General features: G+C 35.7%; 2 protein-coding genes across 2 annotated transcripts; both read right to left on the bottom strand.

Annotated features, from left to right (window-relative positions):
* Positions 1 to 1,279: 1,279 nt before the first annotated feature.
* Positions 1,280 to 4,569, bottom strand: LOC110802073 (putative germin-like protein 2-1). The gene is made up of 2 exons (XM_022007495.2): positions 4,284 to 4,569; positions 1,280 to 2,096 (listed from the first exon to the last, which is right to left on the bottom strand). Exons 1-2 carry the CDS (start codon positions 4,432 to 4,434, stop codon positions 1,504 to 1,506), a joined length of 744 nt encoding a protein of 247 aa, XP_021863187.1. The 5' UTR covers positions 4,435 to 4,569; the 3' UTR covers positions 1,280 to 1,503.
* A 19,651-nt stretch (positions 4,570 to 24,220) lies between these two features.
* On the bottom strand, positions 24,221 to 25,754 carry LOC110802068 (histone H3.3-like). Its single transcript, XM_022007489.2, has 5 exons — positions 25,459 to 25,754; positions 25,252 to 25,322; positions 25,027 to 25,133; positions 24,752 to 24,842; positions 24,221 to 24,643 (listed from the first exon to the last, which is right to left on the bottom strand). Exons 2-5 carry the CDS (start codon positions 25,306 to 25,308, stop codon positions 24,473 to 24,475), a joined length of 426 nt encoding a protein of 141 aa, XP_021863181.1. The 5' UTR covers positions 25,309 to 25,322; positions 25,459 to 25,754; the 3' UTR covers positions 24,221 to 24,472.
* Positions 25,755 to 26,265: the final 511 nt, after the last annotated feature.

Genomic DNA, 26,265 nt, shown 5'->3' with positions numbered 1-26,265 from the left:
GAAATTTGATGATTAAGAACCAATTGAACCTGTAAGTAAAGTATTTTTATGAACTCTTTGCATTTACATGATACAAAAATATAATAAAATATATAGCTATAAGTCCCCTTTTGTCAAACGTGTAGGGCTTTTCGGACTTACAAGACACAAAATGGAAAATCTAAAGGAACTAAATTGAATTGGATTGCGGCACAGGTATAATTAGTTTAATACTTACCTAAAGATCAAGTTTTTCAAAATTACTACGTAAAATTTCATATAAATTTTACTTGTGTTGTTTCTTTTAATGCATGTAGTGTCCTCAACAACCGGGATCACTAGAGTGTGGCTACTACGTCATGCGTTTTATGTACGATATATTTACAAAGCATCGTGATAGTCAAGATCTTACTACGGTATGTGATCTTTAATAAATTGAAGGGCATAACTATTGATTGTCGACCTAATTATTTATATACTTGCATGTGTATTTTTAGGATTATTCAAGAACAGAGCCTTTTTCATTCGAGGAGATTAATGAGGTTAAAGAATTTTGGGCTGATTACTTTTTGACCAATTCCGATGTAAATTAAATCTAGCTAGCTAGTTTGTTGTAATATTTGTTTGTTAGGTTCGTTATCAACATGTTAGTTGAACGATATGATATGATGGATTGCCTTTTAATGGGGTTGTAAAACTGTATTTGACAGGTGTGTATTATAATTCCCGGATTATTGGGAAGGGTTATATTATAAAGGAGATTTTGTCGAAATTTTCAACTATATTCAATTGTTTTTTTTATGCCTGTATATATAGTATTGTGATCCAGATACATAAAATACGAAGTTGCTCAATAAAAAAAAAAGAAAAAAAAAAGAAAAAAGGTCATTTGCGTCGCAGTTTAGTAAAACAGCGACGCAAATGACCTTATTTTTGACATCCTGAAAAGTCATTTGCGTCGCTGTTTAGTAAAACAGCGACGCAAATGACTTTTTTTATGACATCCTGGAAAGTCATTTCCATAGCAGTTTAGTAAAACTGCGACGCAAATGACTTTCCAGGATGTCAAAAAAAAAGTCATTTGCGTCGCTGTTTTACTAAACACCGACGAAAATTAGAGTAAACAGCGACGCAAATAACTCTAATTTTCGTCGCCTAAAAGTGCGACGCAAATGACTTTTTTCATTTGCGTCGAAGCCAGTTGCGTCGCACCAATGTGCGACGTAAATGGGTTTAAATGAGCGACGCAAATGAGACTTTTTCCACTAGTGAACATATATAGTACATAAAAACAATTAAATGAATACATATAATACGAACATACTGAGACAAAACTTGTACTAGCTAATTCATTTTATTTATTGCAAATACCGTAAATCGACCACAAATAACGAAAATAAACCACATCTACTAAAATACATAATTCATATAGAAATATGGATCGCAAATAAAAATACACAAGTACGTAGTACTATTTTGGTTCTTGACAAAACATTCGTTCATTATTAGCTATAGTATGTAAAATCAGAAAGTTTGAGATAACAATTTCAAAATGGATCTCCCGGTGTTGAAAGATATGTTTTCGGGGGAGAATTGGGAGCGAAGTTGCTCAATCACCACCTCGTCCACCTGAAATCCCTTGGTAAGAACATCGTTTAGGATACGTGGGGTAGTCGCAAACACACTATCAGCGACATTAACACGCCCCGGATTTTGGCTTCCAAATGATGCATAAGCCAAAGCCTCGGTCCTACCAAGATTTAATTGGAAATGGATTAGACCTTGAGGAAATACAATAACATCACCCTTCTTAAGTATCGTGTCATATAGCTTGTAACCAGAGGTCACAAAGCCAGCATACATAGTTCCCTCCACCACGGCAAAAATCTCCGAGCCACGAGGATGCAAGTGAGGGGTATTTAGGCCATAGGGTGCAAAGTCTACCCGAGCCATGGCCACCCCTTGTGTGTTGACACCGAGAAATAGGTTTATGTCGACTAGTGTCGCATTTGCTCCCTGGGCGTTGTTTGTGTCTCCAGGTACGTTAAACCTTTTATACAAGAAATCATTTATTGTAACGTCATTTGGGTTCTTGCAAAGCCTTCCATTAACAACCACTGCAAAATGTTCATTAAAATAAATATTAAGCGTACCAATTAACGAATGATTTAGTATAAGCAAGAACATTAGTGAGTATCTTATTTGATTTATTTTTATATAGAGATTTAAGACATACACTTATTGAATTGTTTAGAAAATTAATACTCAAAGATATCGATGATCAAAGTAAATGAAATAGTTTAAAAGGTACAAAATCTATTGTTACCTCAAAAAAAAAAGTTACAAAATCTACTGTACATTTGGGTTTACTTGTACAGTTGTGGTCTAGTGCTCTACTCTCTCCGTATTTTCGAAAAGAGATACATTTTGATCGACACATAGTTTAGAAGAGTGAATTGATTTTATTAAAATAAGATGAAAATGGGGTAGTGAGTGAATTATTTATAATAGTAAAAAGATGATGTTAGTAAGTGTGAAGACCACAAGAAAGAGATAAATATTAATATAATTGGAAGTGAGATCAAAATATGACAAAAAAGAAAGGTGTATCTCTTTTTAAAATACAACCATTTAAGAAAAGTGTATCTCTTCTCAAAATACGGAGGGAGTACATTAGGTGCACAAATAGGTAACGTGCCTTTCTCTTACGGCTTTTTCATGAAATACCCCTTAATTTTCACGAAATTCACCAAATGCCCTTCAACTTTCAGAAATTCACCAAATGCCCCTCACCTTTAATATAATACCCAAACTACCCTTACTAATGACACGCCGTTAGTCCGCTGTTAGCCTACTTTTCTAATTCACCAAATGCCCCTACAATGTAACTTATTTCAACAAATACCCCTATTTTAAAATATAATTCACCAAATGCCCAAATGTAAAAATTACCTTTTTAAAGCCCAACGGCAAGTTTTTGGAATTGAAAAATAGCCGTAGTTTATTGTTTTAGTATAAATAACCCTGTTCTGAGTGTTTATTTAGTCACCAAATTGTTTTGTTGTAGTTTCATCTCATTTTGTGTCATGAGTTATCATTCAAAATCATCATCCACACATAATGAGTCTATTACCTCTTGTTTTGCATGAATATAAGTTAAAATCACTACTCAAGGAAAGGAAAGGAAAAAAGGGCCTCCATATTGCAGATAACCAATTGATATTACACTCTATTACCTCTACTAATGGAGTATCATATTCCTGTTATCCAAGCAGATAAGCGGGAAGAAAGTCATGTTCTTAATTTCGTTTCGTGGCCTCAAATAACCGTGAACCAAACACGCATCAAACTCATTAAGTGGTGTTAGTCTTTTGAGTAGAGTTTCATTTGGTTGGTCTTTTATTTTGGAGACATTCTCTTAATTGTATCGCTCTTTTCATATGCCACTCTATAAGAAATGTAAATAAGTAAATTGAGGCATTATATATTTGTATCAAGTGTATTGCTTGCATATACAAAGTACCAAGTAGTACTTGGCCTAACCTAGTTGTTGAGATTGTATCTTACAACCTCAAAGTTGTATTTTGGGGTGAGGATTCCCTTCCCTTGAGTATCCTCTTATACTCAAGGGGCTTACTTATTAACTCGGGTCGAATAGTTCTAAACTGTAACATACCATTGCCACAGTATCTATCATCACACAGCCTTATATCTTCCATAGTCTCAACTCTCAAGTGACTGGAAAGTTTTGGTGACTAAAATAATAAGCTACGGCTATTTTTCAATCCCAAAAAACTAGTCGTTGGACTTTAAAAAGGTAATTTTTACATTTGGGCATTTGGTGAATTATATTTTAAAATAGGGGTATTTGGTGAAATAGGATACATTGTAGGGGCATTTGGTGAATTAGAAAAGTAGGCTAACGGCGGACTAACGGCGGACTAACGGCGTGTCATTAGTAAGGGTAGTTTGGGTATTATATTAAAGGTGAGGGGCATTTGGTGAATTTCTGAAAGTTGAGGGGCATTTGGTGAATTTCGTGAAAATTGAGGGGTATTTCATGAAAAATCCGTTTCTCTTATTTAATCATTTGTAGTGTTTGCCTAACTAGCAAGAGGAGAAGAGAAAGAACTATCCTCCAAAGATTATGCTCATTCTAAAATATTAAAAATAAAATAGAAATTATCTTTTGATGAACCTAATTCTAGCCAGGCGCACAACAGAGGAGTTCAAAGCAAAATAGATCAGATAAATGGTAATATTTTTAGAAACAGAAAAAGTATATAAACGAGAAAATGTTATACCTGCAGAATTAGGATCATTAACACCCACACAAAAATCTTGAAGGGGTGTAGGATCGGAAGCGTTGGCCACGTAAAACATCATAGCAAAGACGGCCATGCAAAAAGTAGTCATAGCCAGTTTTGGTATGTTACCTCCCTTAGTATTCACCATATTAAGCGAGACAAGTATAAGTAATAAGTTTATAATGAATTGCTTTATAATTCTGTTTTTAATTTGCTTATCTAATGTGTTTCCCACTTTCAGAATAATAACTTAGATATTATTTTGTGAAGAACTAATGATATATTAAAGGATATTTATAGTTGAGATGGCCATAATCAAATGTGTTTTTTCTTACAAAAAGTCAAATTTAATAGTATCTTTAGGGGGAAAAAATTTATATTGCATTCAGAAACGGAAAAGTTAGACTTTGCTCTTAGAAATAAATAATTATGTAAGCAGTTAGTTAAGTAAATGAGGTCAACTGGTCAAGTCTAAATTTGCTCAAGTACATACGGGAGACCTTGAATCGAATTATGACATACATTGTACGAGATATGAAAACAAATTATGAAATTGGCGGAGTCATGATTTTTAAATTAGGATGTCGACAATTTTGAATTGAGGTATAAAAAAGGTAATAAAATAATTATTTAGTCTGTATTAATATACTTTTTTTTAATATATATTAGATATACTCCCTTCGTCTCTTTTTGTTTTTTACGTTTCGTATTTTGCACGCGTTTTAACGACTAATTAATGTGCATTGAGATTCTTCTAAGTTTTTATGTAAACGAGGAAAATTACGTTTATTTATAATGTTTTCACTCTTATCAAAATTCTTATATTGGGAAAATGAGAAAAAATTAATGCCCTATGAAAAAGTGTGAGGGATTAAATGACCCAATTGATTTAGTTGGTTAATATAATAGTTGGACACAAATTTTGATAGAATATTAAATCATTTATTTGATAATATAAAAGGAAATGTAAAGAACATTTTGGGACATCCAAAAATAAAAACGTAAAAAATAAAAAGAGACGGAGAGAGTAATTGGTATGTTTACAAAATTAAGTGGTAGGCGGCTCACCTTTGATACCCCTAATAACTAGTTTTAGATACGATGTAGATATTTGAATCTAAAAATGATTGTCCATCCTAATTATTGGGCCGGCCGCCTTCAAGTTTAAGGACAATATTTCTAAAATTACAAGTCAAGCCATGCAAAATTGATCAACATATGTACATTGTACGTGGTATGAATTATATATGACATCATGCATGATCATCCATAACTAGCTTAGTTTCCTTCCGAATGCTTTACTTCCATATATGTTGGGCTTGTTTGTTAATTAGCGGTTACATGTTAGTTGGTTTGATTAGTTGATTGTTGTTAGATATTTAACTTAACATATTTATTAATTGGTTAAATTAGTTGTTTGTGTAAATAATGAAGGATGATCAACCTATCAATGCCTTGAGGGCCAAGTCACAGCTATTTTCTATTTGCTGTTTTCTGTCTTTGTCTTTATTTGTTTTTTGTCTTCATGCACACCTAATCTTGTGAGCTGTAATTAGGGTAGGTGCATTGATGTGTTTAGCCGCCATATATATAGTGGCAGAGATGTATTGATAGGGGCAAGGCAGTATAATCAAATCATCTCATTTCTGATATTCTTCTCTCTTTCTGCTCTCATTTCTTTCCTTTCAAGGCTCTTAATTCCTTGCATTTGTGTGATCATTTGTCACTGTTGTTGATCTGAATATTGTTATCATGGTATCAGAGCCACACAGATGTAAATGGAATAGAGCGCTGCCTCAAAAACATCTTTAAAGTCTGAAACTTTGAATCCAAAAGTCTGAATCTTTCTCTCTTCTTTCTCCTTCTGCCTTCCTCTCAAAATCACCTTTCTAATCTCTTTTCTTTTCTTTGAAACCCTTGATACTTCTGTCTTCTTCCTTGTTCCACTAAAAAAATTATCACAATGTCGAAACTTTCTTTTTCAGACATACAAAATCCTCTCTTTCTACATCCCTCAGACAGTGCCACATCTATAAGCCTTGATAAACTTCAAGGAGCTGCTGATTATAGATCTTGGAGAAGAAGTATGGAGATCAATCTCTCTACAAAACGAAAGATGGGATTTGTGACTGGAGCAACACTCAAAGACACAGAAGATGAGGTAAAATCTGAACTGTGGGACATATGTAACAACATGGTCATTGCATGGATACATCACAATGTCTCACCTACTATCAAAAAATCTATACTTTATATCAAATCTGCCAAAGATGTTTGGAATCAACTTGAGATTAGGTTCTCTTTGACTCATGGGTCAAGGAAATATAGGCTGAATAAAGATCTGTATGAAACCAAACAGAATGTTGGTTCTATAAATGACTACTACACAGCCTTGAGTGTGATTTGGGAAGAACTTGAATCTATAAACATGTTGCCTGATGTCACAACAATGACTGATGATGTGAAAAAACTTGTTGAAGCCATAGACCAGCAGAAAGAAGAATATAGACTTTTTCAGTTTTTGAATGGACTGAATGACAAATGTGGACCTCAAAGAAGTCAAATATTGATGATGAGTCCATTGCCCACTGTTGAGAGTGCATGTGCAGTGTTACAGCAAGAAGAGTCACAGAGGGAAGTGTTGAAACCTGTGAAAAATGAAGTTGAAATGTCAGCCATGTATGTGAAATCTCAGAATGACAAGATGCAAATGACATGCCAAGCTTGTGGTGTAAAGGGTCACCTGACAGAGAAGTGTTGGACTGTTGTTGGTTACCCTAAGTGGCACTCAAGACATGGAAAGGGAATACCAAGGAATCCTGTGAAGGATCAAGTTGGGACATCAAGTCACACACCAAAATGGAATGCAGTGAAGAACAACTATCCAAAAATGGCAGCTTCAGCTCAAAGAAATGAGTCAGGGGTGTTGTTCACTCAACAACAACTGGATCAAATAGCAAAGATGCTGCCTGGACTGTTGAATCAGCAAACAGGCAAGACAACAGACACTGATGATGAGTTGGATGTACATTTCTCTAGTATGATATCTTGTCATCAAGCTGCTGAACTCTCTGATGCTTGGATTGTGGATTCAGGAGCTTCAGACCACATGACTCCACATCTACACTGCCTCACAGATGTTGACTTGGCAAAAGGTGGTCTAAGAATCAACTAGCCCACTGGGGAAACTGCCTCAATATCCCATGTAGGCAAAGCAATTCTTGGAGCTGGTATTGTACTTGATAATGTACTGTGTGTTCCCAAGTTTCAACACAATCTCCTTTCAGTGCAAAAATTGATCAAACACAGTAACTGTGAGGTACAATTCTTTCCTACTCATTGTCTAATTTTAGATAGAGTTACAAAGGCTGTCAAGGGAGTTGGAAAAGCTAGAAATGGCTTGTATTACTTGGACAGAGATGACATGATGCATGTTGTTGATAAGACTGTAACACACACTTGTCTAAACTCCTTTAAGACTGAAAACACCTTTGAATTGTGGCACAATAGACTTGGGTATGCTTCTTTATCAAAGTTAGAACATATACAGTGTGTAAAACCCTGGATTTCCCCTAAACACTCCAAAGTTTTCCTTACTTGTCCCATGTCAAAGTTCACCAAACTTCCTTTTAACCTTAGTGAATCTCATGCTGCTGTGATATTTGAACTGGTACATATGGACATGTGGGGGCCATACAGAGTGCCAACTAGAAACAAGTTCAGATACTTCATGACCATTGTGGATGATCACTCAAGGTCAACTTGGGTGTATCTTCTTAAATACAAGAATCAGTCACTGGCCACCCTAGAAATGTTCTTGAAGTATGTTAAGAACCATTTCAATACCACCATCAAGCATTTGAGAACTGACAATGCTTTGGAATTTGATGATGAGCAATGCAAAACTTTCTTTGCACAAAATGGGATACTCCATCAAACTTCATGTGTGAGAACCCCACAGCAGAATGCAAGAGTGGAGAGAAAACACAGACATGTGTTGGAAATCTCAAGAGCTTTGAGGTTTCAATCTGGTTTGCCTCTTGGTTTTTGGGGTGACTGTGTGATGACAGCAACACATATCATCAATAGACATCCTGTGAAACTTCTTGAAAACAAAACCCCTTTTGAAGTGTTGACTGGAAAGGAACCTGACTACTTGCATTTAAAGGTGTTTGGCTGTCTTGCTTTTGGCTCTAATCCAGAGATTTCCACTGATAAGTTCAAAGCAAAGGGGGTGCCAAGTGTGTTTATTGGATATCCTCCCTCTCAAAAGGGCTACAAATTGTTGAATCTGATCAACTTGCAAGTTTACACCACCAGACATGTCAAGTTCAAAGAGAACATCTTCCCTTTCCATTCTGAATCCTTTGATACATATATGAAGCCCATACCTAACACTTTCACAACCCATATGCCAACCTCATATGATATGTTGAACTGTGACAGTGAAGAAGAGATTGAACCCACAGAAGAAACCAACCATGATCAAACCCAATCAATCCCACAGACCATCCACCCTGAACCTCAAACACATGACTCACCTCAAACACCACAAACCATCCACCCTGAACCTCAAACTCTTGCTCCACCTCAACCTACACTTCAACCTCAGCACCAAGATCCACTAAGAAGGTCTGAAAGACACAAAACCCAACCTCAGTGGATGAAAGACTTCAGGGTCAAGTTTCCAGGCCACACTGATCAAGAAACTGATCACATTGTCAATCTGGCAGAAACAATGATACAGAAATCCTTTCACTGCTTTCTTGTCACCTTGAGAACTGTGAATGATCCACTAAGTTTCAAACAAGCAGTGACAGCAACAAAATGGTTAAATGCCATGAACAAAGAATTGGAGGCTCTGGAGCTCAATGACACATGGGTTATAACCACCTTGCCCCCAGGAAAGACAGCAATTGGGAGTAAATGGTTGTATAAAACCAAGTTTGACAGGGATGGCAACCTTGACAAACACAAGGCAAGGTTGGTAACCCTTGGTTGCAAACAAAAATATGATGAGGATTATGTGGAGACATTTGCTCCAGTGGCAAAAATTACTACTGTGAGAACAGTTCTTGCAGTGGCAGCTATACAAGACTGGTATGCCTACCAAATGGATGTCACCAATGCCTTTTTGCATGGTTATCTCTATGAAGAAGTGTATATGAAGCTGCCTCAAGGGTATCATGGAATTGGAAGCAAAATCAAACTTAACAGTGAACCAGAATCATCTCTTCCTCAAAATGTTGTGTGTCAACTCAAAAAATCACTCTATGGATTGAAACAGGCACCTAGACAATGGTTCTCCAAACTCTCAGAGACTTTGATAAAGTTTGGCTACATCCAATCTAAAGCAGACTACAGTCTGTTTACCAAGACCACACAACATGACATGACCATCATCCTTGTGTATGTGGATGATCTCCTCATATCTGGAAGTATTGAAGAAGACATAAGAGCTCTCAAAGACATGATGTCAAACACTTTTCACATGAAAGACCTTGGTGAGCTGAAATATTTTTTGGGTCTTGAAATAGATAGAACTGCAGCAGGTTTCTTCATCTCTCACAAAAAGTATGCTGAAGAATTGCTGAAAGAGCATAACCTGACCGACTGCAAACCTTTGCAATTGCCAATGGATCCCAACTTGAAACTGACTGCAGATAAGGGAGATGTTTTACCTTCACCAACACCTTATCAAAGGTTAGTGGGAAGACTGATATACTTGACAATTACCAGACCTGACATCTCCTTCACTGTGCAATTTTTAAGTCAATTTATGCAACAACCAACCTCTGTGCACATGCAAGCAGCAAGAAGGCTATTGAGATACATCTCAGGTAATGTCAGTCAAGGTGTCTTGCTTGCCTCTTCATCAGGAGCTACTCTCACAGCCTATTGTGACAGTGATTGGGCCAGTTGTCCTATATCAAGAAGGTCAACCACAGGTTACTGCATTTTCCTTGGTCATTTACCTGTGTCTTGGAAGGCAAAGAAAGAATCAGTTGTTGCTCGTTCATCAGCTGAAGCAGAATATCGAGCCATGGCTCTCACTGCCTGTGAAGTAACCTGGTTGACTACTCTTCTTCAAGATCTAGGCCTAGAACTGAAGGAAATAATGCCCTTGGTCCAAGTATGCATTCTATGTTAAGTCTAATAAATGCGGTTCAGTATTAATTAAACAAGTTAATAATTCAGTGAGATCAAGTGAGCTGAATGCCTAGCTAGAGGCCGCTTCAGTTCAAGTGGAATTAATGATATTAATCCACAGCTTACTCTTGACTGAACCCGTAGGGTCACACAAATAGTACGTAAACGGATCAAGTATTTAATGGCATTAAATACTCTATCTATGGATATTCGGAATCGACGGATCTTGGTTTCAGTGGGAGCTGAGATCGTCACAAGCAAGAAATGAATACTCCGGAAACGATGATATTGCCGGAAACGGAAATATGGATCGTATCGGAAATATAAATATTATCCAAGTCGTAGATGTTGCCGGAAACGGAAACATGGTACGTATCGGAAAATATTATCGGAAATGGAAATATTGCCGGAATCGGAAATATTGCCGGAAACGGAAATATTGTCAGAATCGGAAATATTATCGGAATCGGAAAATAATTCCGGAAACGGAAATATTAAATATTTGTTCGAAACGGAAATTAATTCCGGAATCGGAAATATTAAATATTGTTCGTATCGGAAATGAATTCCGGAACCGGGAATTTAATCGGAAGCGTATCGTACGAATAAGCATCGGACGAGGCCTGCCGGACGAGGGCCCAGCATGAAGCCAGGCCATCGCCCAGCAAGCCAAGCGCGCCACACGAACAGCCAAGGCCACGCCAGGCCCAGCGCAAGGCCAGGCCCAGCAGGCCATGGTAGCGCGCGCAGCGCGCGCAGCAATGGGCTGCGAGCTGTGCTGCTGCTCGCGTGGGCTTGCGGCTCGCGTGGGCCGAGCAGCCGTGTGGGCTGTGCGCGGGCATGGCCTGCACGCTCGTGGGTCATGCTCGTGTAGAGTTTGTGTTCACATACGCAACCTAAATTGTATAGGATTTGTTTGATGATTAAATTCCTAAACCTAAAAGGATAAAATTAATTAGTTAGAGTCCTACTAGGATTCTAGTTTAACTAATTAGTATCCTAATAGGATTCCAGTTCCTTTTCCATACCTCTATAAATAAGGGCCTAGGGTCATTATTTGCAGGTACGATTGAAGTATTCAAAGGGTAATTTTTTGTAATAAAATCAGCCATACACTTGCAAACACTAGCCGAAATTCCTAGTAACCTTAAGGGCGATTCTAGTTGGTCTAACTTGAGGCGGATCCGGACGTATTGTGGACTATCTACGGAGGGACGACATTTGGAGTCCTAAAGACTTGTTCTTGTTCGGTTCGGGCGCAGCTAGGGAAGGCACGCTACAACATGTATGCATCTATTCTATGCTAAATGATTATGTGAAAATAATATGCTTTCCTGGCTTTATGGTTTTTCCGCATGATTTATGAATTGTCATATGTATCATAACCTAACAGTGGTATCACGAGCCTCTTATTATTTTCATAATCTAAATTGCATAAACATGGTTAAATATTACAAATTTGCAAGAATTAAAAGGGGTGATTAATTTTCGTAATTGTTAATTAATTGCAAATTGCGTTTATTTAATTATACGTACGCAGTTTTTCGGCAGTTTCTTCGTTACTCATCCAAATCGAGTGATTTTTGTGTCAATTCCGCATGTAAAAGGCATTCTAAAATTTTGACAAAATAATATTTTTCGGCCGAACCCAGAATTCTCAAATTCGAAGCCTAACTATGACTTTTCGGAGGTTTTAGTTTTTCGAATGCAAAATTTCGTAAATTTAAGATGTTAAATTAAATATTTGCGATTCTTGTTGATAAATCTTGAATTTTTTATTGACCTACTGTATATGTTTAACAAGTTTGAATGCCTAGCCTTGTTAATTATGCAATCTAATTTGTAATTATGATTAATTTGTTGAAAATTGGAATAATTTAGAATTAATTTGATTTTCATAATTAGTTATAATTTAATTAGATACCTATGATTAAAAACCACCATAAAAATTGTAAATTTATGTTAAATTTTAAACTTTTATGACCTAGACTTGAATCCATGTTAATCGGAAATCAATTAAATAATAAATTTTCGATTTTTCGCCCTAAAATTATGAAATTAATATGATTTATTAATTTGTCATTAATTTTGAAAATAAATTTTTAATTTTTATGCGATTCGCTCATATAACTTGCACGCAAAAAGCAATGGACGCTACGTGTTACCCTTAAGGGGTGTTGTATAGTGCGGGCATGCGACGACGAGCAAGGGAGCTCGTCGCCCATGCGGTACGAATGCAGCGAGCAAGGGCATGGTGCACGAGCACAAGGCAGCAACCCTGCCTTGTGTCGTGGGCTGTGTGCAATGGGCGCATGGCCAAGGGCGAAAGCAAGGCACGAGCAGTCGCGTGTAGGTAGCAAGCAAGCTGCGCCACAGCGCGCACTGCCTCGCGCAAGCGTGCGGAGCCTCGCGCGCAGCGAGCAGCGAACGCGTGCGACGAGTGCTGTGCCCAGCGATGGCGAGCAGCGTGCTTGTTGCGACGTACGACGAGCGCTGCGCCCAGCGATGGTGAGCAGCGTGCTTGTTGCGACGAGCGCTGGCGCGCGCCTTGCGATGGGGAGCAGCAGCGATGCGACGCAGCACATGGGCTGCGCGCACATGGCTAGCGATGGCTGTGTGCGTGTGGCCCATGGGCGTGCGTTGCGTGGGGTTGTTGCGTTACGATTAGATCGTTTTAAAATTTTAATTTGAAATTTTCAGTTTTCGTAATTTTAATTAATTTTAAAATTAATAAGTTAAATTATTTTCTTGGATTTTAATTTTGAATATTGTAATTATAATAAATTTTATTTATTCTAATTATTTTACTAAAATTAAAATCATGAATTAATTTAAATACGACTGAAAAATAAATTAAATAAGCGGATTCAATTATAAATTTATATGAGCTTTAAATTTTAATTAAATTTGTATGTTTCCGGTTAGACTAGAAATACATTTTTATGTTTAAAATTAGTAAAGCATATGAATTTATTGGTTTCAGTGGGAGCCCTTTTAGTCATAAACTCTTGATTAGGTCTACAAATCCTTAAGGTTAAAACAACTTGATTAGAATTAATAAGGACTGAATAATTTGTAGATTATTGGTGCCCTTAATTAATTGCTGCAAATGTTTATGTGATGCATAATGTGTTTTACTAACCAGCTATGTGGGCCATTCATGATAATGAATGGGTGAATGGTATATATTGTATATGTACTGTTTTGCAGGTTATGAAGTGACTAGTATGGCCCAAATAGGATAGAAAATATGGTATGCGTACCATTAATTTGAATGTAATTGGTCTAAAGTACCAAAATTGTTTTTCAATTCAAATATGGTCTGCGTACCATCAAATAGTTGTAATTAGTTTTAATTATAGCTTATCCTATTTGAAGAAAATGGTGCCTCCCACGGAGATTTTCAAGACGGACTTTGAAGTTAAAGCTTCAAGATGAAGTCGGGCCATACTAGATCACATTTATCTTATGCATGCTTTAAGTTATTTATTGCTTTAAATATGTCTTAATTATGCATGAGATCAAAGCTTGATTATGTTGCATAATTAAGGATTTTAGTTCACTTAAAATCTAACCAACATAGTAAGAGCCTTAAGTTCCAAACTTAAAAATTGAGTTAAAAGGTGCCATGCCAAAATATACACTTGCTTGGATATCCTTTACATCAATCTAGTAATAGTTTTCGCTCAGCGAGGTGTTACTTATTGGTCCTAAAGGGGCAAGGTACACAAATAATTGTGAGTACATGTTAGTTTTGGTGAAACTCAACGATATAAGTAAGGAGTCCTTTTATGTCGTGGCAAAATCGATAGGTTTACCTAATAAGTTCTTAGACGTACCTATCAACCAAGAGTAGTTTCTAGACTATTAGCAAAAGGCTTTTGCTTACCTAAAATATTTTAGAATTGAGTCGACAAACTGTGCTTAATTCTTCAATGGTTTTAGGGTCTTGGAATCATTTTATTCACACCTGCCGGAACACATAATTCGAATAAAATGCTAATGACTTGTTTAAATTGCATGATTGCTTTAATTTTCAAGTTATTACCCATGATAAATGTTTAGACTTTGCATGCTTCAATATATGTTTTAATTATTGTTTATAATTAAATATCTTGCACTGCAGTAAATCCTTTTAGAAAGGTAACAGTAAATTTCCTCGATTGGTAGTGAATCCAAAAACGATTCACGGAAATGAGAGAAAATGAGCAATTTAAATGTACGTTTCTTTTAGCGACTTTTATGGTTGTTTTCGAATATCAAAGTCGAATGGCAAACCGATTGGTGCTTGTGAATTCAAAATACAATGTAGTTTTGAGATCATAAAGCATTGAGTTTAAACGCTCAGCTTTACCAATGGTTAACAACCTAATATCTTTGTCCATTTAATTCTCGAATGAGTCTAGTCCCTAGACATTCGAATAGATAGATGCTTAGAGAACTTTAGAAGCTTCTGGTAAGATCATCTAGTTGAAACTTAATATTCAACATAAAATGGTAAGAACCTTGTTGGAGCGACATTGGACATGTCTAACAAAGTATAAAAGTCAACACTAAAGAATTCAATTCTTAAGACTACAAGAAAGGGTACAAGAAATAGGAAAACAAGGAACAAATGAAAGGAATTTACGATTTCGTTTCTACCTATAAGTTTATGTTTAAAGAGAAGTGACCTAGCAATCAAACTTCCTTGGTATCATATACCGCTTGAGGTTCTTACTTCGGTAATAACTCAAACAATGGAAGCTAGGCTACACTAATGACCTACAAGTGGGAAATGAAGCATGGCAATGCTACATTAGTTGTAGGGTCATCTAGTTTGTTTTAAGTCCTTTCAAGGCTGGAACTTAATGGCTATTCTGTTCCATAATCAGCATACCTAAATTTCTGTTTCAAACACAGAAAGACTCACATTCAAGAAAAACAAAAACAATGTTTGTTTGTTTATTTGAATGAAATGGTCATTTACGGGTTGTGTCAATATGCTTGATTAAAACAAACAACTCTTTAACAATAAAAACTTTACTGGGTTCAAATCAACCCCTTGATTTGAGTTCCACTAATCTTTGGCATTGTTGCTTAGACCATATCAACAAGTTAACATTAAAAAGATCTATTTTGATGGACTTTTGAAAGTTGATTGATTTCTAGATCAATTTAAGACAACTAGTATTACTTGTTGAAAGTAACAATAGATTTGAACTATTGTTAGAACGCCTAGACAATAGAGTTCAAAGCTAAAGAAAGATTTTATGACTTTATTATTTCACATGGATTTGAGTAAATATAGGTTTATTTACTCAAATGTGATATAAGTTGAATCTGTTTGGGTAGTTCAAAGATTCAGAAGTATAAAATCCACTTGGCAAGAAATCATAAAGATCTAGGTTAGATCATGTTGATGATTACTTGAGACCAAATATGATCATCAATGATTGTGTGTTGTAATTTCACAATCTAGGTCCATAAGATATGGCATATCTTAGTTGGAATAATCGAAGTCAATTAGTACTTGATTCGATTAATGATGAATCATAAAGACTTTTCCTATAATTTCTAAACAAAATGCTCAACTACCACCAAACTAAACCAAATTCGTCAAAGCTATTGAAAAGTAACTTCAGAATAACTTTTCATAAAATATATCTAGAGAGTTGCAAAACTCAGTGGGAGCTTAGTGTTTGTCATTCAACAAACTAAGGCCCAAGTATAGATATATGCTTCATTGTGATTTATTCAAATGAGACACAAGGGTATTGTTTCTACCACGGATTTTTGAGAACATAATGTTTGTTTGCTCGAAATAATGTCCTTTTGGAGATTCGTTTCCAAAATGACAAGTGGGAGAAAATAGACCTCGAAAGTCTTCGAGGCGAACAACAAACATAAACGGACATTCCGAAGGCTTTTCGAAGTGCTTCCGAAAATCTGAACTTATTCTTTAAGGACTTTAGAAGTGGCTTTAAAGAATAGACATCTCTCAGAAGAATTTACAAGTGCTTCAAGGAGAACAGAATATTCAAAGGACTTTCAAGTGTCTGTTGATATTCTATTGTTTGATGTTCTATACCCAAGTAGGCATGGAGTTCAAGTCACTGAAACTATGAGATTCTTCTATTAGATAGTGAAGAAACATAGAGTTCAGGTCAATGAAACTATGAAATTCTTCTATTAGATAGTGAAGAAACCTACAACTTGCAGTCAAAACTATTGTCATTAATGAGTTTGTGACTTGCAAGAAAGCTATGACGAAATATAGATTCCCTAAAATGGTTAGAGGCCATATATAGACTCAAATGTTTTAAATGGTTAGAGGCCATAAAACATACTCAATGTTTTGATGACAAAATTGAAATTTTGTTGATTTGCAAGAATAGTTTCACACCTATTGGTTGCAAGTTTGTTTTAAGGATAAAAACCATCAAACATGGAATTGTGTTCACACACAAAGCTAGATCAGTTGCTAAAGGTTACAAGCAAATTGATGGCATGGATTGTGTTGAAACCTCATGCATAATCGTAATGCTCAAGTCTATAATTCAAGCAATGATTGCATATTGGTAAATATGGCAATTGGATGACAAAGCGTATTCCTCAATCAAATGTTGGAGTAAACTATGTACATAACATGTCATAGGATTTGTGGATCCAAGTAATGCTTAAAAGGAAAGCTAGCTTATGAAATCTAAGTACAGATTTAAGCAAGCAATTGGGAATTAGAAATGTATTTTAGTGAAGCTAAAAAGTATTTTAGTTTCATAAAATGTACATGATTCTTATAGATATATAAGAAGTTTAGTGGGAGTACATAAAACTTAATTGGTCCTATGTGTATCACACACATATCTCTCTATTGTGAAATAACATTCAAATGCTAATGACTTAGATTTGAAATTATTCATCAATGACGGACCAAGGCGAAACTTAGTACATACGGGGTATTAAGATCTGTTTTAGATTAAGTAATGGCATTTACTAAATCAAACACGAAAGACTCCATAGGAGATATTCGACCCATATGAATAAATCTAAGTAATGAATGTTTGAACTATGTATAAGCAGTTACTAAGTTAAACATCAAAGGATCTAAATGAGATTCCTAACCTATATTATATATCAAATAATTTAGCTGGATTCAGTATCTACTGAAATTAAATGAGCTAAAGTTACATGAATAGAATTCAATTGGGAATTATTCTGCAAAAGAATTTATCATGTATGATATAATATGAGGATCGCCAAAAACGTATCGTATGACTTTGGGCATGACGAACATATACCAATCTCTATTGATCTAAGTGAAGATCAACTAGATTGAGATCAAGAAAAACTTATGGTACTTGAAAAGGTACATAAGATTAGTTCTTGACTCAAGGAAATAAAGATATGCTAAACTTTGATGCTACACGCATAAACACTGGCAAAGGATCAAGCAAGATCCCTTTGGAGTTAACCATTGGCAAGGAAGAGCTATAGAGCATCGTGTTTTGAAAATGGCAACATGGATTGGGGACCATGAGTTGTTGCGTGGGAAATTAAATATTAATTTCTATGTTCTAAGATACAGCTGGAAAGACTTCCACATATCTGTGAATTGCTTGGATAAGTAAATCTAAACAAAGCATCACTAGCAACCTAAATAGTTGAAGTAAAAGTACTTGTTGCCTAAGAAGCAATAAAACAGGGTTGTTTATGTTAATGAGTTCTTCATTGAACTTGGGTAGATCACATGTCTGCTGACTTGATAGTTCTTCATTGCAAAATGCGTAGAACCACTCTTGTAGCTAGAAAGAATAGATCACAAACTAAACACACCCAAAAGATCTTATCATCATATCTCGAAGAACATTCGATGAAAAGGATATTAAGATTCGCAAAGCATGATAACTAAACCTATGCAACAAGTGAGATGGTAGCACTGGAAATCAAGCATAGCTTTGAATTTCATGAACTGTTTTACAGATGGGTTTGTGGCCCATGGTTGTAAAACACTGGGGTTGAAACATTTATCATATATGAAAAGTATTTTCATATTCCATTTAATCTTGGTTTAGTATTAAATGATGTGTCCCTTCAATTTGACGATATATTCAAGATAGACTGTCAGGACCAGTCCTGTGACTAAGAAATGTCTATCAAGTGAACTTGAATGTCAAAGGTTGAAAATGGTCCCTAGTCGGAGTTTTCTATAAAATTGGACGCATAGAAAACGTTAGACGACTAGAATGCAAGATGACTAGTAGTTCTGTTTCTTGAACTATGTGGACATGGCAATGTCATAATCATTTGCATAGATACTTACTTTAAGACTAGTATCGGACAGACCTATGAAACTTTACTGTAAGAGATGAAAATCTGTCATAAGTAAATTTCATTAAAATTATTAGACACTAAATCCTCAATACCTGAGTGATTTGAGATTACTTGTTTGAGAACTGGTTACTTTGACGTTGACCAACCGTCGCACCGTAAAAGGAGGCTATAAAGGCAACGCTCAGGGAATCACCTATCAAACGAAGTCTAATCTCAAGATCGCAAGATTGGGATTGTCCTCCCATAAATCGGGATGAGATGCTTAAAAGTTGTACAAGGCCACTCGGAGAGCTAGAAACTGTGAAATGCATGGCCGTGCTCGGATGAATCATAGGCTATGATTATCTGTTTATTTGAATAGTTGAACTCTGAAACCGAGAAACACCTCTGGACATAATAAGGATGACAACTCTTACCTTATGTTCAAGAGCAAGCATCGAGCGACAAAGGAATTAGGAAATGCACACTTGTCCCTAAGGACAAGTGGGAGACTGAAGGAAATAATGCCCTTGGTCCAAGTATGCATTCTATGTCAAGTCTAATAAATGCGGTTCAGTATTAATTAAACAAGTTAATAATTCAGTGAGATCAAGTGAGCTGAATGCCTAGCTAGAGGCCGCTTCAGTTCAAGTGGAATTAATGATATTAATCCACAGCTTACTCTTGACTGAACCCGTAGGGTCACAAAAATAGTACGTAAACGGATCAAGTATTTAATGGCATTAAATACTCTATCTATGGATATTCGGAATCGACGGATCTTGGTTTCAGTGGGAGCTGAGATCGTCACAAGCAAGAAATGAATACTCCGGAAACGATGATATTGCCGGAAACGGAAATATGGATCGTATCGGAAATATAAATATTATCCAAGTCGTAGATGTTAACGGAAACGGAAACATGGTACGTATCGGAAAATATTATCGGAAATGGAAATATTGCCGGAATCGGAAATATTGCCGGAAACGGAAATATTGTCAGAATCGGAAATATTATCGGAATCGGAAAATAATTCCGGAAACGGAAATATTAAATATTTGTTCGAAACGGAAATTAATTCCGGAAGCCAGGCCATCGCCCTGCAAGCTAAGCGCGCCACACGAACAGCCAAGGCCATGCCAGGCCCAGCGCAAGGCCAGGGCCAGCAGGCCATTGCAGCGCGCGCAGTGCGCGCAACAATGGGCTGCGAGCTGTGCTGCTGCTCGCGTGGGCCGAGCAGCCGTGTGGGCTGTGCGCGGGCATGGCCTGCACGCTCGTGGGTCATGCTCGTGTAGAGTTTGTGTTCACATACGAAACCTAAATTGTATAGGATTTGTTTGATGATTAAATTCCTAAACCTAAAAGGATAAAATTAATTAGTTAGAGTCCTACTAGGATTCTAGTTTAACTAATTAGTATCCTAATAGGATTCCAGTTCCTTTTCCATACCTCTATAAATAAGGGCCTAGGGTCATTATTTGCAGGTACGATTGAAGTATTCAAAGGGTAAGTTTTTGTAATAAAATCAGCCATACACTTGCAAACACTAGCCGAAATTCCTAGTAACCTTAAGGGCGATCCTAGTTGGTCTAACTTGAGGCGGATCCGGACGTACTGTGGACTATCTACGGAGGGACGACATTTGGAGTCCTAAAGACTTGTTCTTGTTCGGTTCGGGCGCAGCTAGGGAAGGCACGCTACAACATGTATGCATCTATTCTATGCTAAATGATTATGTGAAAATAATATGCTTTCCTGGCTTTATGGTTTTTCCGCATGATTTATGAATTGTCATATGTATCATAACCTAACAAGAACACACTTCACCAACTGTTCTCAAGTGTGACAGTCAAGCTGCACTTGCCATTGCTGCCAACCCTGTGCTTCATCAACGCACAAAACATCTGGAGGTTGACTGTCATTACATCAGGGACAAGGTTCAAGATGGTTCAATTGTGACTCAACATGTTGCTTCTGTTGATCAAATTGCAGACATCCTTACTAAAGTGTTGACTGTCAAACAACCACTAGAAGAAAAAAGCTCAAGTGCGGGCTCATTTTAAGGGGTTAAGTGCGGGCTTTTACATGTGCAGCACATGGCTTGCCCGCACTTGATGTTTCTCAAGTGCTGCCAAAATATTGGCAGCACTTGATACTTCAAGTGCTGCCAATTTTCAAAATGAGCCCGCACTTGACAAATTTGGTGCTGCCAATTTTGCAATATGAGCCCGCACTTGACAAAGTTTGTGCTGCCAATTTTGAAAATGAACCCGCACTTGACAAATTTTGTGCTGCCAATTTTGGAAATTAGCCCGCACTTGACATAAAAATGGGCAGCACAAGCATAAAAAAGAGCCGCACTTGATATATAAATGAGCCGCAATGATCTAGAAATTTGTTATATAACTGATATCCCTGCTACATATATTATACAATTAGACCACGCCCACTAGTTAACCTCCATACATCACATAAAAAAAATATCCAATTATATAGATAATTAAATTAAATAGTACTCCCTCCATTCCTTTATGTTGTTCCCATAAGGAATGTTGGGGGGTTTTTAAGAAAACTGAATCTTTATTTGTATTGGGATATGAGTAATGATTGGGTGTAAGAATAATGATTATATGTAAGAGATTATATATTTAAAATAAAGAAAGGAGAGAGAAAATATTAAAAAAAATAAGATAAATAGGAGATATTTTATTATTAATAACAAAAAAAACAGTTTAATTCAAACACAAAAAATCAAGAAAAATCAAACCAAAACATTCAACAAACAATCAATAATTGGACCAAATCAACAATCAAGATTTCGAACAAAAAAACCAAGATTAAATTTGAACAAAAAAACCAAATTAAATTCGAACAAAAAAACCAGATTCGAAATCAACAAACAAAACAAACAATCAAGAAAAGTTGACATAAATAAACCCAAAATTTCGGTACAATGAACCCAGAAGTTCAACATAAATAAACCCAGATGAAAATTACACCCAAAATTCATCCCAAAATTCAACCCAGAAATTCCAGATTAATTCAACCCAAAATTAAACCCAGAAATTTGACCAAAACAACCCAAAAATTCAAGAAAATCAACCCAAATTTTCGCCCAAATCAACCCAAAAAATCGAATTAATCAACCCAGACATTCGATAAGCAATTCAACCAAAATTAACCCAGAAATTCGACAACAACCAACCCAAAAATTCGACCAAAATCAACCCAAAAATCCGACCACAATCAACCCACAAAATTCGACCAAAATCAACCAAAAAAATTCGACAAAAATCCGACCACAATAAACCCAAAAAATCAACAAAATTCGACCAAAGGCAACCAAAAAAATTTCGACATAAATCAACCAAAAAACCCGACCAAAATCAACCCAAAAATTCAATAAAAAGTAACCCAGAAATTCGACTAAAAAACAGAAAATTAAACCTTGAAATTCGGGAAAATTATACCCAAAATCAACCATCAAATTTGACCAAATTTAACCCAAAAAATCAGCCAAAATAACGACCAAAATCAACCCAAAATTTCGACAAAAATCACCCAAAAATTCGACAAAAACACGCACAAAAATAAATTAATACTCACTTGATCCTTAGTATCACTCACGATTTTGAGGATTTAGAGGTCAAATTCGACCATGAAAACTCTAGATCTAGAGTTTTTAGGGTCGAATTTCACCATCTAAAGCCATAATACATGCGGCGGAGGTTTGGTTGCGGTGGTGGCGGCGATCTCGTTTTTAGATCTGAAGAATGGCGAGTTGTTTTGGAGGAGAGAGAGTGAAAAGCGTGAGAGGAGAGAAACGGATGAAGAGAGAGACTGAGAGATTAAGAAAATGAAGAGAGAATGAAGAGAGAGAGTAAGAAAATGAAGAGAGAGAGAGACATCCGAAAGAGGTGAGAGAGTGAAAGGGACGGGGAGTGGGTTTGAGTTATGGGAATGATTAAATAATTAAATAAGGTTGGTGGGGAAAAAGAGGGTGGAAAAAGGGTAGAATCTTAGGGTTTTTTGGTAAATAGTGGGGAATCTTAGGGTAAATTGGTAAAAAAACTATGGCCAAAAATAGTAAAGATTCAGAATGGGAACAACAAAAAGAAACGCCAAAAAAGGAAATGGGAACAACAAAAAGGAATGGAGGGAGTATATAATTATAATATAAAAATTGATTACATGACAATCCTATGAAAAACTAGCATCCATAATCTAAGATTCACTATAAGAAAATATCAAAGACAATAAATGGTAATGAACTTTGCCAACTTTTCTCGAACTTCATTTATCTACTCAGTGGTAAAAGGCTTCTCCCTCGGATTGTTGAATACCTAAAGAAGATCGATCATCGAGAAAAAAAATTATGTTAGTTATATTATAATTGTTATATGGTACATTAAAATAAGAAATAATTTGCTCACAACAATGAATAATGAACCTTATAATAATAAAAATGGCTTATTTCTCTCGAAACATTATAATATAATTAATAATATTTGACCATATGTAATATATCAACGACCTTACATAAATTGGTCATAGTTTCAGCAATATTTGGAGAATATATTAAAGAAAAATTTCAGTGATTTCATATTTAAATTGATCATAATTTTATTTTTCCTTTTTTAGTATTAGATTCCTTTAAACGGGTACAATTAATAATATTTGACCATAAATAATACGGAGTATTTCAACGACCTTACATAAATTGGTCATAATTTTAGCAATTACAGTAATAGATTTGATAGAGAATCGTGAAACTGCCAAAAAAAGGAAAAGCGATATAAAATCGTAATCTACGGTGCACGTTATGGAAATTATCTATTACATAAAATTATATTAGCATAGAGCTTAACATATAAAAATCAACATATTAATATATCAAATATTTTGGTCAAATTAACATATCAGGCATATAAAATATGTAATACGTAGTATGACAAAAATTGAGTCATGCGAATTAGATGATTATATAAATACTTTATCGATTATGTAGTAACTTTAGGGACCGAAATATTTAAGTCAAATATATTACGAACTATAAAAAAATTAGTCATATAATTTAAAATTTTCCGTGCATGCACGGGACCTAATCTAGTATATATATAAAACTATCCCAATTATAGGAAACCTTATTATTCTTTTAATTAGTAAATGAAAATTGAGTTTGCAGGCCTCTCAAACCCCAACCATATAATATGTAACATTTTTTTTTTTTTTGAGGGAATATAATATGTAACATCGGATTAACGTCTTATTGTCCAAATTTGAAGTGCTATATTGGACCATATATTAATTAGCTTGCAAATATCTGTAGATAATCAAACAAAATTACATGTTACAAACCATGATCAAGAAATGTAATGAATCCAGAAGTAAAAGCAAACCAAAAGTATTTTGATTATTGATATTTGACTATTGGTACTACGTTGAACACATACAAGCACAGAATAAACTCTAATACAATCTGAAAAAAATCATGAAATAAAATGCAAAATTATTGATTATTGGTTCAAGACAATTACAGAATATTAGTCTGCAAATTTAGAATCTCAAAATCCTAAAGATGAAATGCAAATTTATTCCATCTCCATTAATTGTCGATCTTATTCTAAAACCATACTCAATTGTACTATTTTTATACTGCGCGCATCTATCTATCTACATATCAATCAATTAATTGTCCCTTGAAAAAGCTAGGTAGGTGCTAATTAATGATCCTAATTAGGTTGTTAAGCACGCTCGCCTCGAATACGACGAGCCAACTGAATGTCTCCGGGCATGATGGTGACCCTCTTAGCATGAATTGCACACAGATTGGTATCCTCAAACAAACCCACAAGGTATGCTTCTGCTGCCTCCTGGAGTGCAAGCACAGCGTGGCTCTGGAACCTCAAATCACTCTGTTTATATCAATAACAACCAAATTAATTACCAACTCTAATTAATCATTTCCCAGTAATCTTGCATCACAAAATTAAATAATTTTTGTTCGCATAAATTAAATTAACCTTGAAATCTTGAGCAATTTCGCGAACAAGACGCTGAAAGGGGAGTTTGCGGATCAATAGCTCAGTGCTCTTCTGGTACTTGCGAATCTCACTGCGCGCGTTTTTGTAATTTGTAAATTTCCCAGATTATTATTAATTACCAAACTTATACTAATATTAGAACTGAAATTTTAAATGTTATTACAACTTAATTCGATTCATCAAGATTCTAAAGCTTCTGAAATTCTTCAAGATCGTCAATATTAATTTTAATTAAGTTGAATCGGAAAAATTACCGAAGTGCGACGGTTCCGGGACGGAAACGATGAGCCTTCTTTGGCTTCTTCACAGCTACACCAACATTAGCACCCCCAGCATTCGCTCTTAGTGTTTTTCCCACTCCCTTTAACAAAAACAACAAAATAATCAACAACAAACTACTGTAACAAATTAAAGAAACTCAAAGTACAATCAAAATCGAATTAAGAAAACCCTAGAAATCGAAAAAAGTACTAGTATACCACTTTAGGTGCCTTGCCACCAGTTGATTTACGAGCGGTTTGCTTAGTACGAGCCATTTCGATTTGAAAATCTGCGCAAATTTCAAGAAGACGCAAACAACGTAACTCGGAAATCAATTACTACACTATTCAAACTGAAGAGTGAACAACTAACGATGAAATTCAAGAATCGAGTAGAGCTGCAACTAAACTGTAAAGATTAATTACCAAAAGGAGTAGAGAGAATTTTCGACTGCAATTGAATTCGGAGATTTGGGTTTTGGATGAAAGAAGATTTCTGCTGGAATTGGAAGTTAAATGGAAAATGTGGAATGGCAGTATATATAGAAGAGAGAATAAAAAAAAGAAGAGGTCGGAAGGTCGGTGAAGAAGATGCATGTGGTAAAGCCGCCGTTTTGTACACGTCAGTGATCTTTCTGATGCATGTGTGCGTTTTGATTGGTTGATTTAATGAGGGGACGTTCTTTTTACTTGGGTTTTGTTTCTTTTTCTTGGGAGTTTGGTTGAGTGTGCAACAAGTTGACGGTTATAACCGAATTCTTGTTTTTGTTTTGGGTAAGAGTACGCTATTGTAAGTTGTAACTAAATATTTATTTTTGCTCTAGTCAAGAATCGAGCACGGCTAGCAAGTAGCAACTACTGCATATCGATTTCCCTCTAGGATTTTTTCTCTTCGCCTAGTTCTGCTAGGGTTCATCCTTTTCCAAGGTTTATTCTCAATTATGCGAGCTTTTGGTGGTCATGGAATCTGTCAGTTTTCACCATTTTGGATGAAAATTTGTTGAAAGAAATTGAGAGAAAATGCTAAGAGAAAGAGAGATTTCTATTTCATTGAATTGAATAATAAATAATTACAGCAGGAACTCTTATTTATACAGTCTGAATGCTCACACTTAATTGTACACCTCATCACTGTTAGTTTAGTGTCTAGATATTACAAATAAGTCAGCAACTAACAGCTCTAACCACCTTCCTTATTTCTAGGAGAATCAGTTAGCCTTTCTTCTAGATGTT

This window comes from Spinacia oleracea, chromosome 5 (genome assembly GCF_020520425.1).
Source record: "Spinacia oleracea cultivar Varoflay chromosome 5, BTI_SOV_V1, whole genome shotgun sequence".
In the NCBI taxonomy this organism is placed as follows: Eukaryota; Viridiplantae; Streptophyta; class Magnoliopsida; order Caryophyllales; family Amaranthaceae; genus Spinacia; species Spinacia oleracea.
The sequence above is the reverse complement of the archived record's forward strand: the minus strand, read 5'-3'. Positions and strand labels throughout refer to the sequence as shown.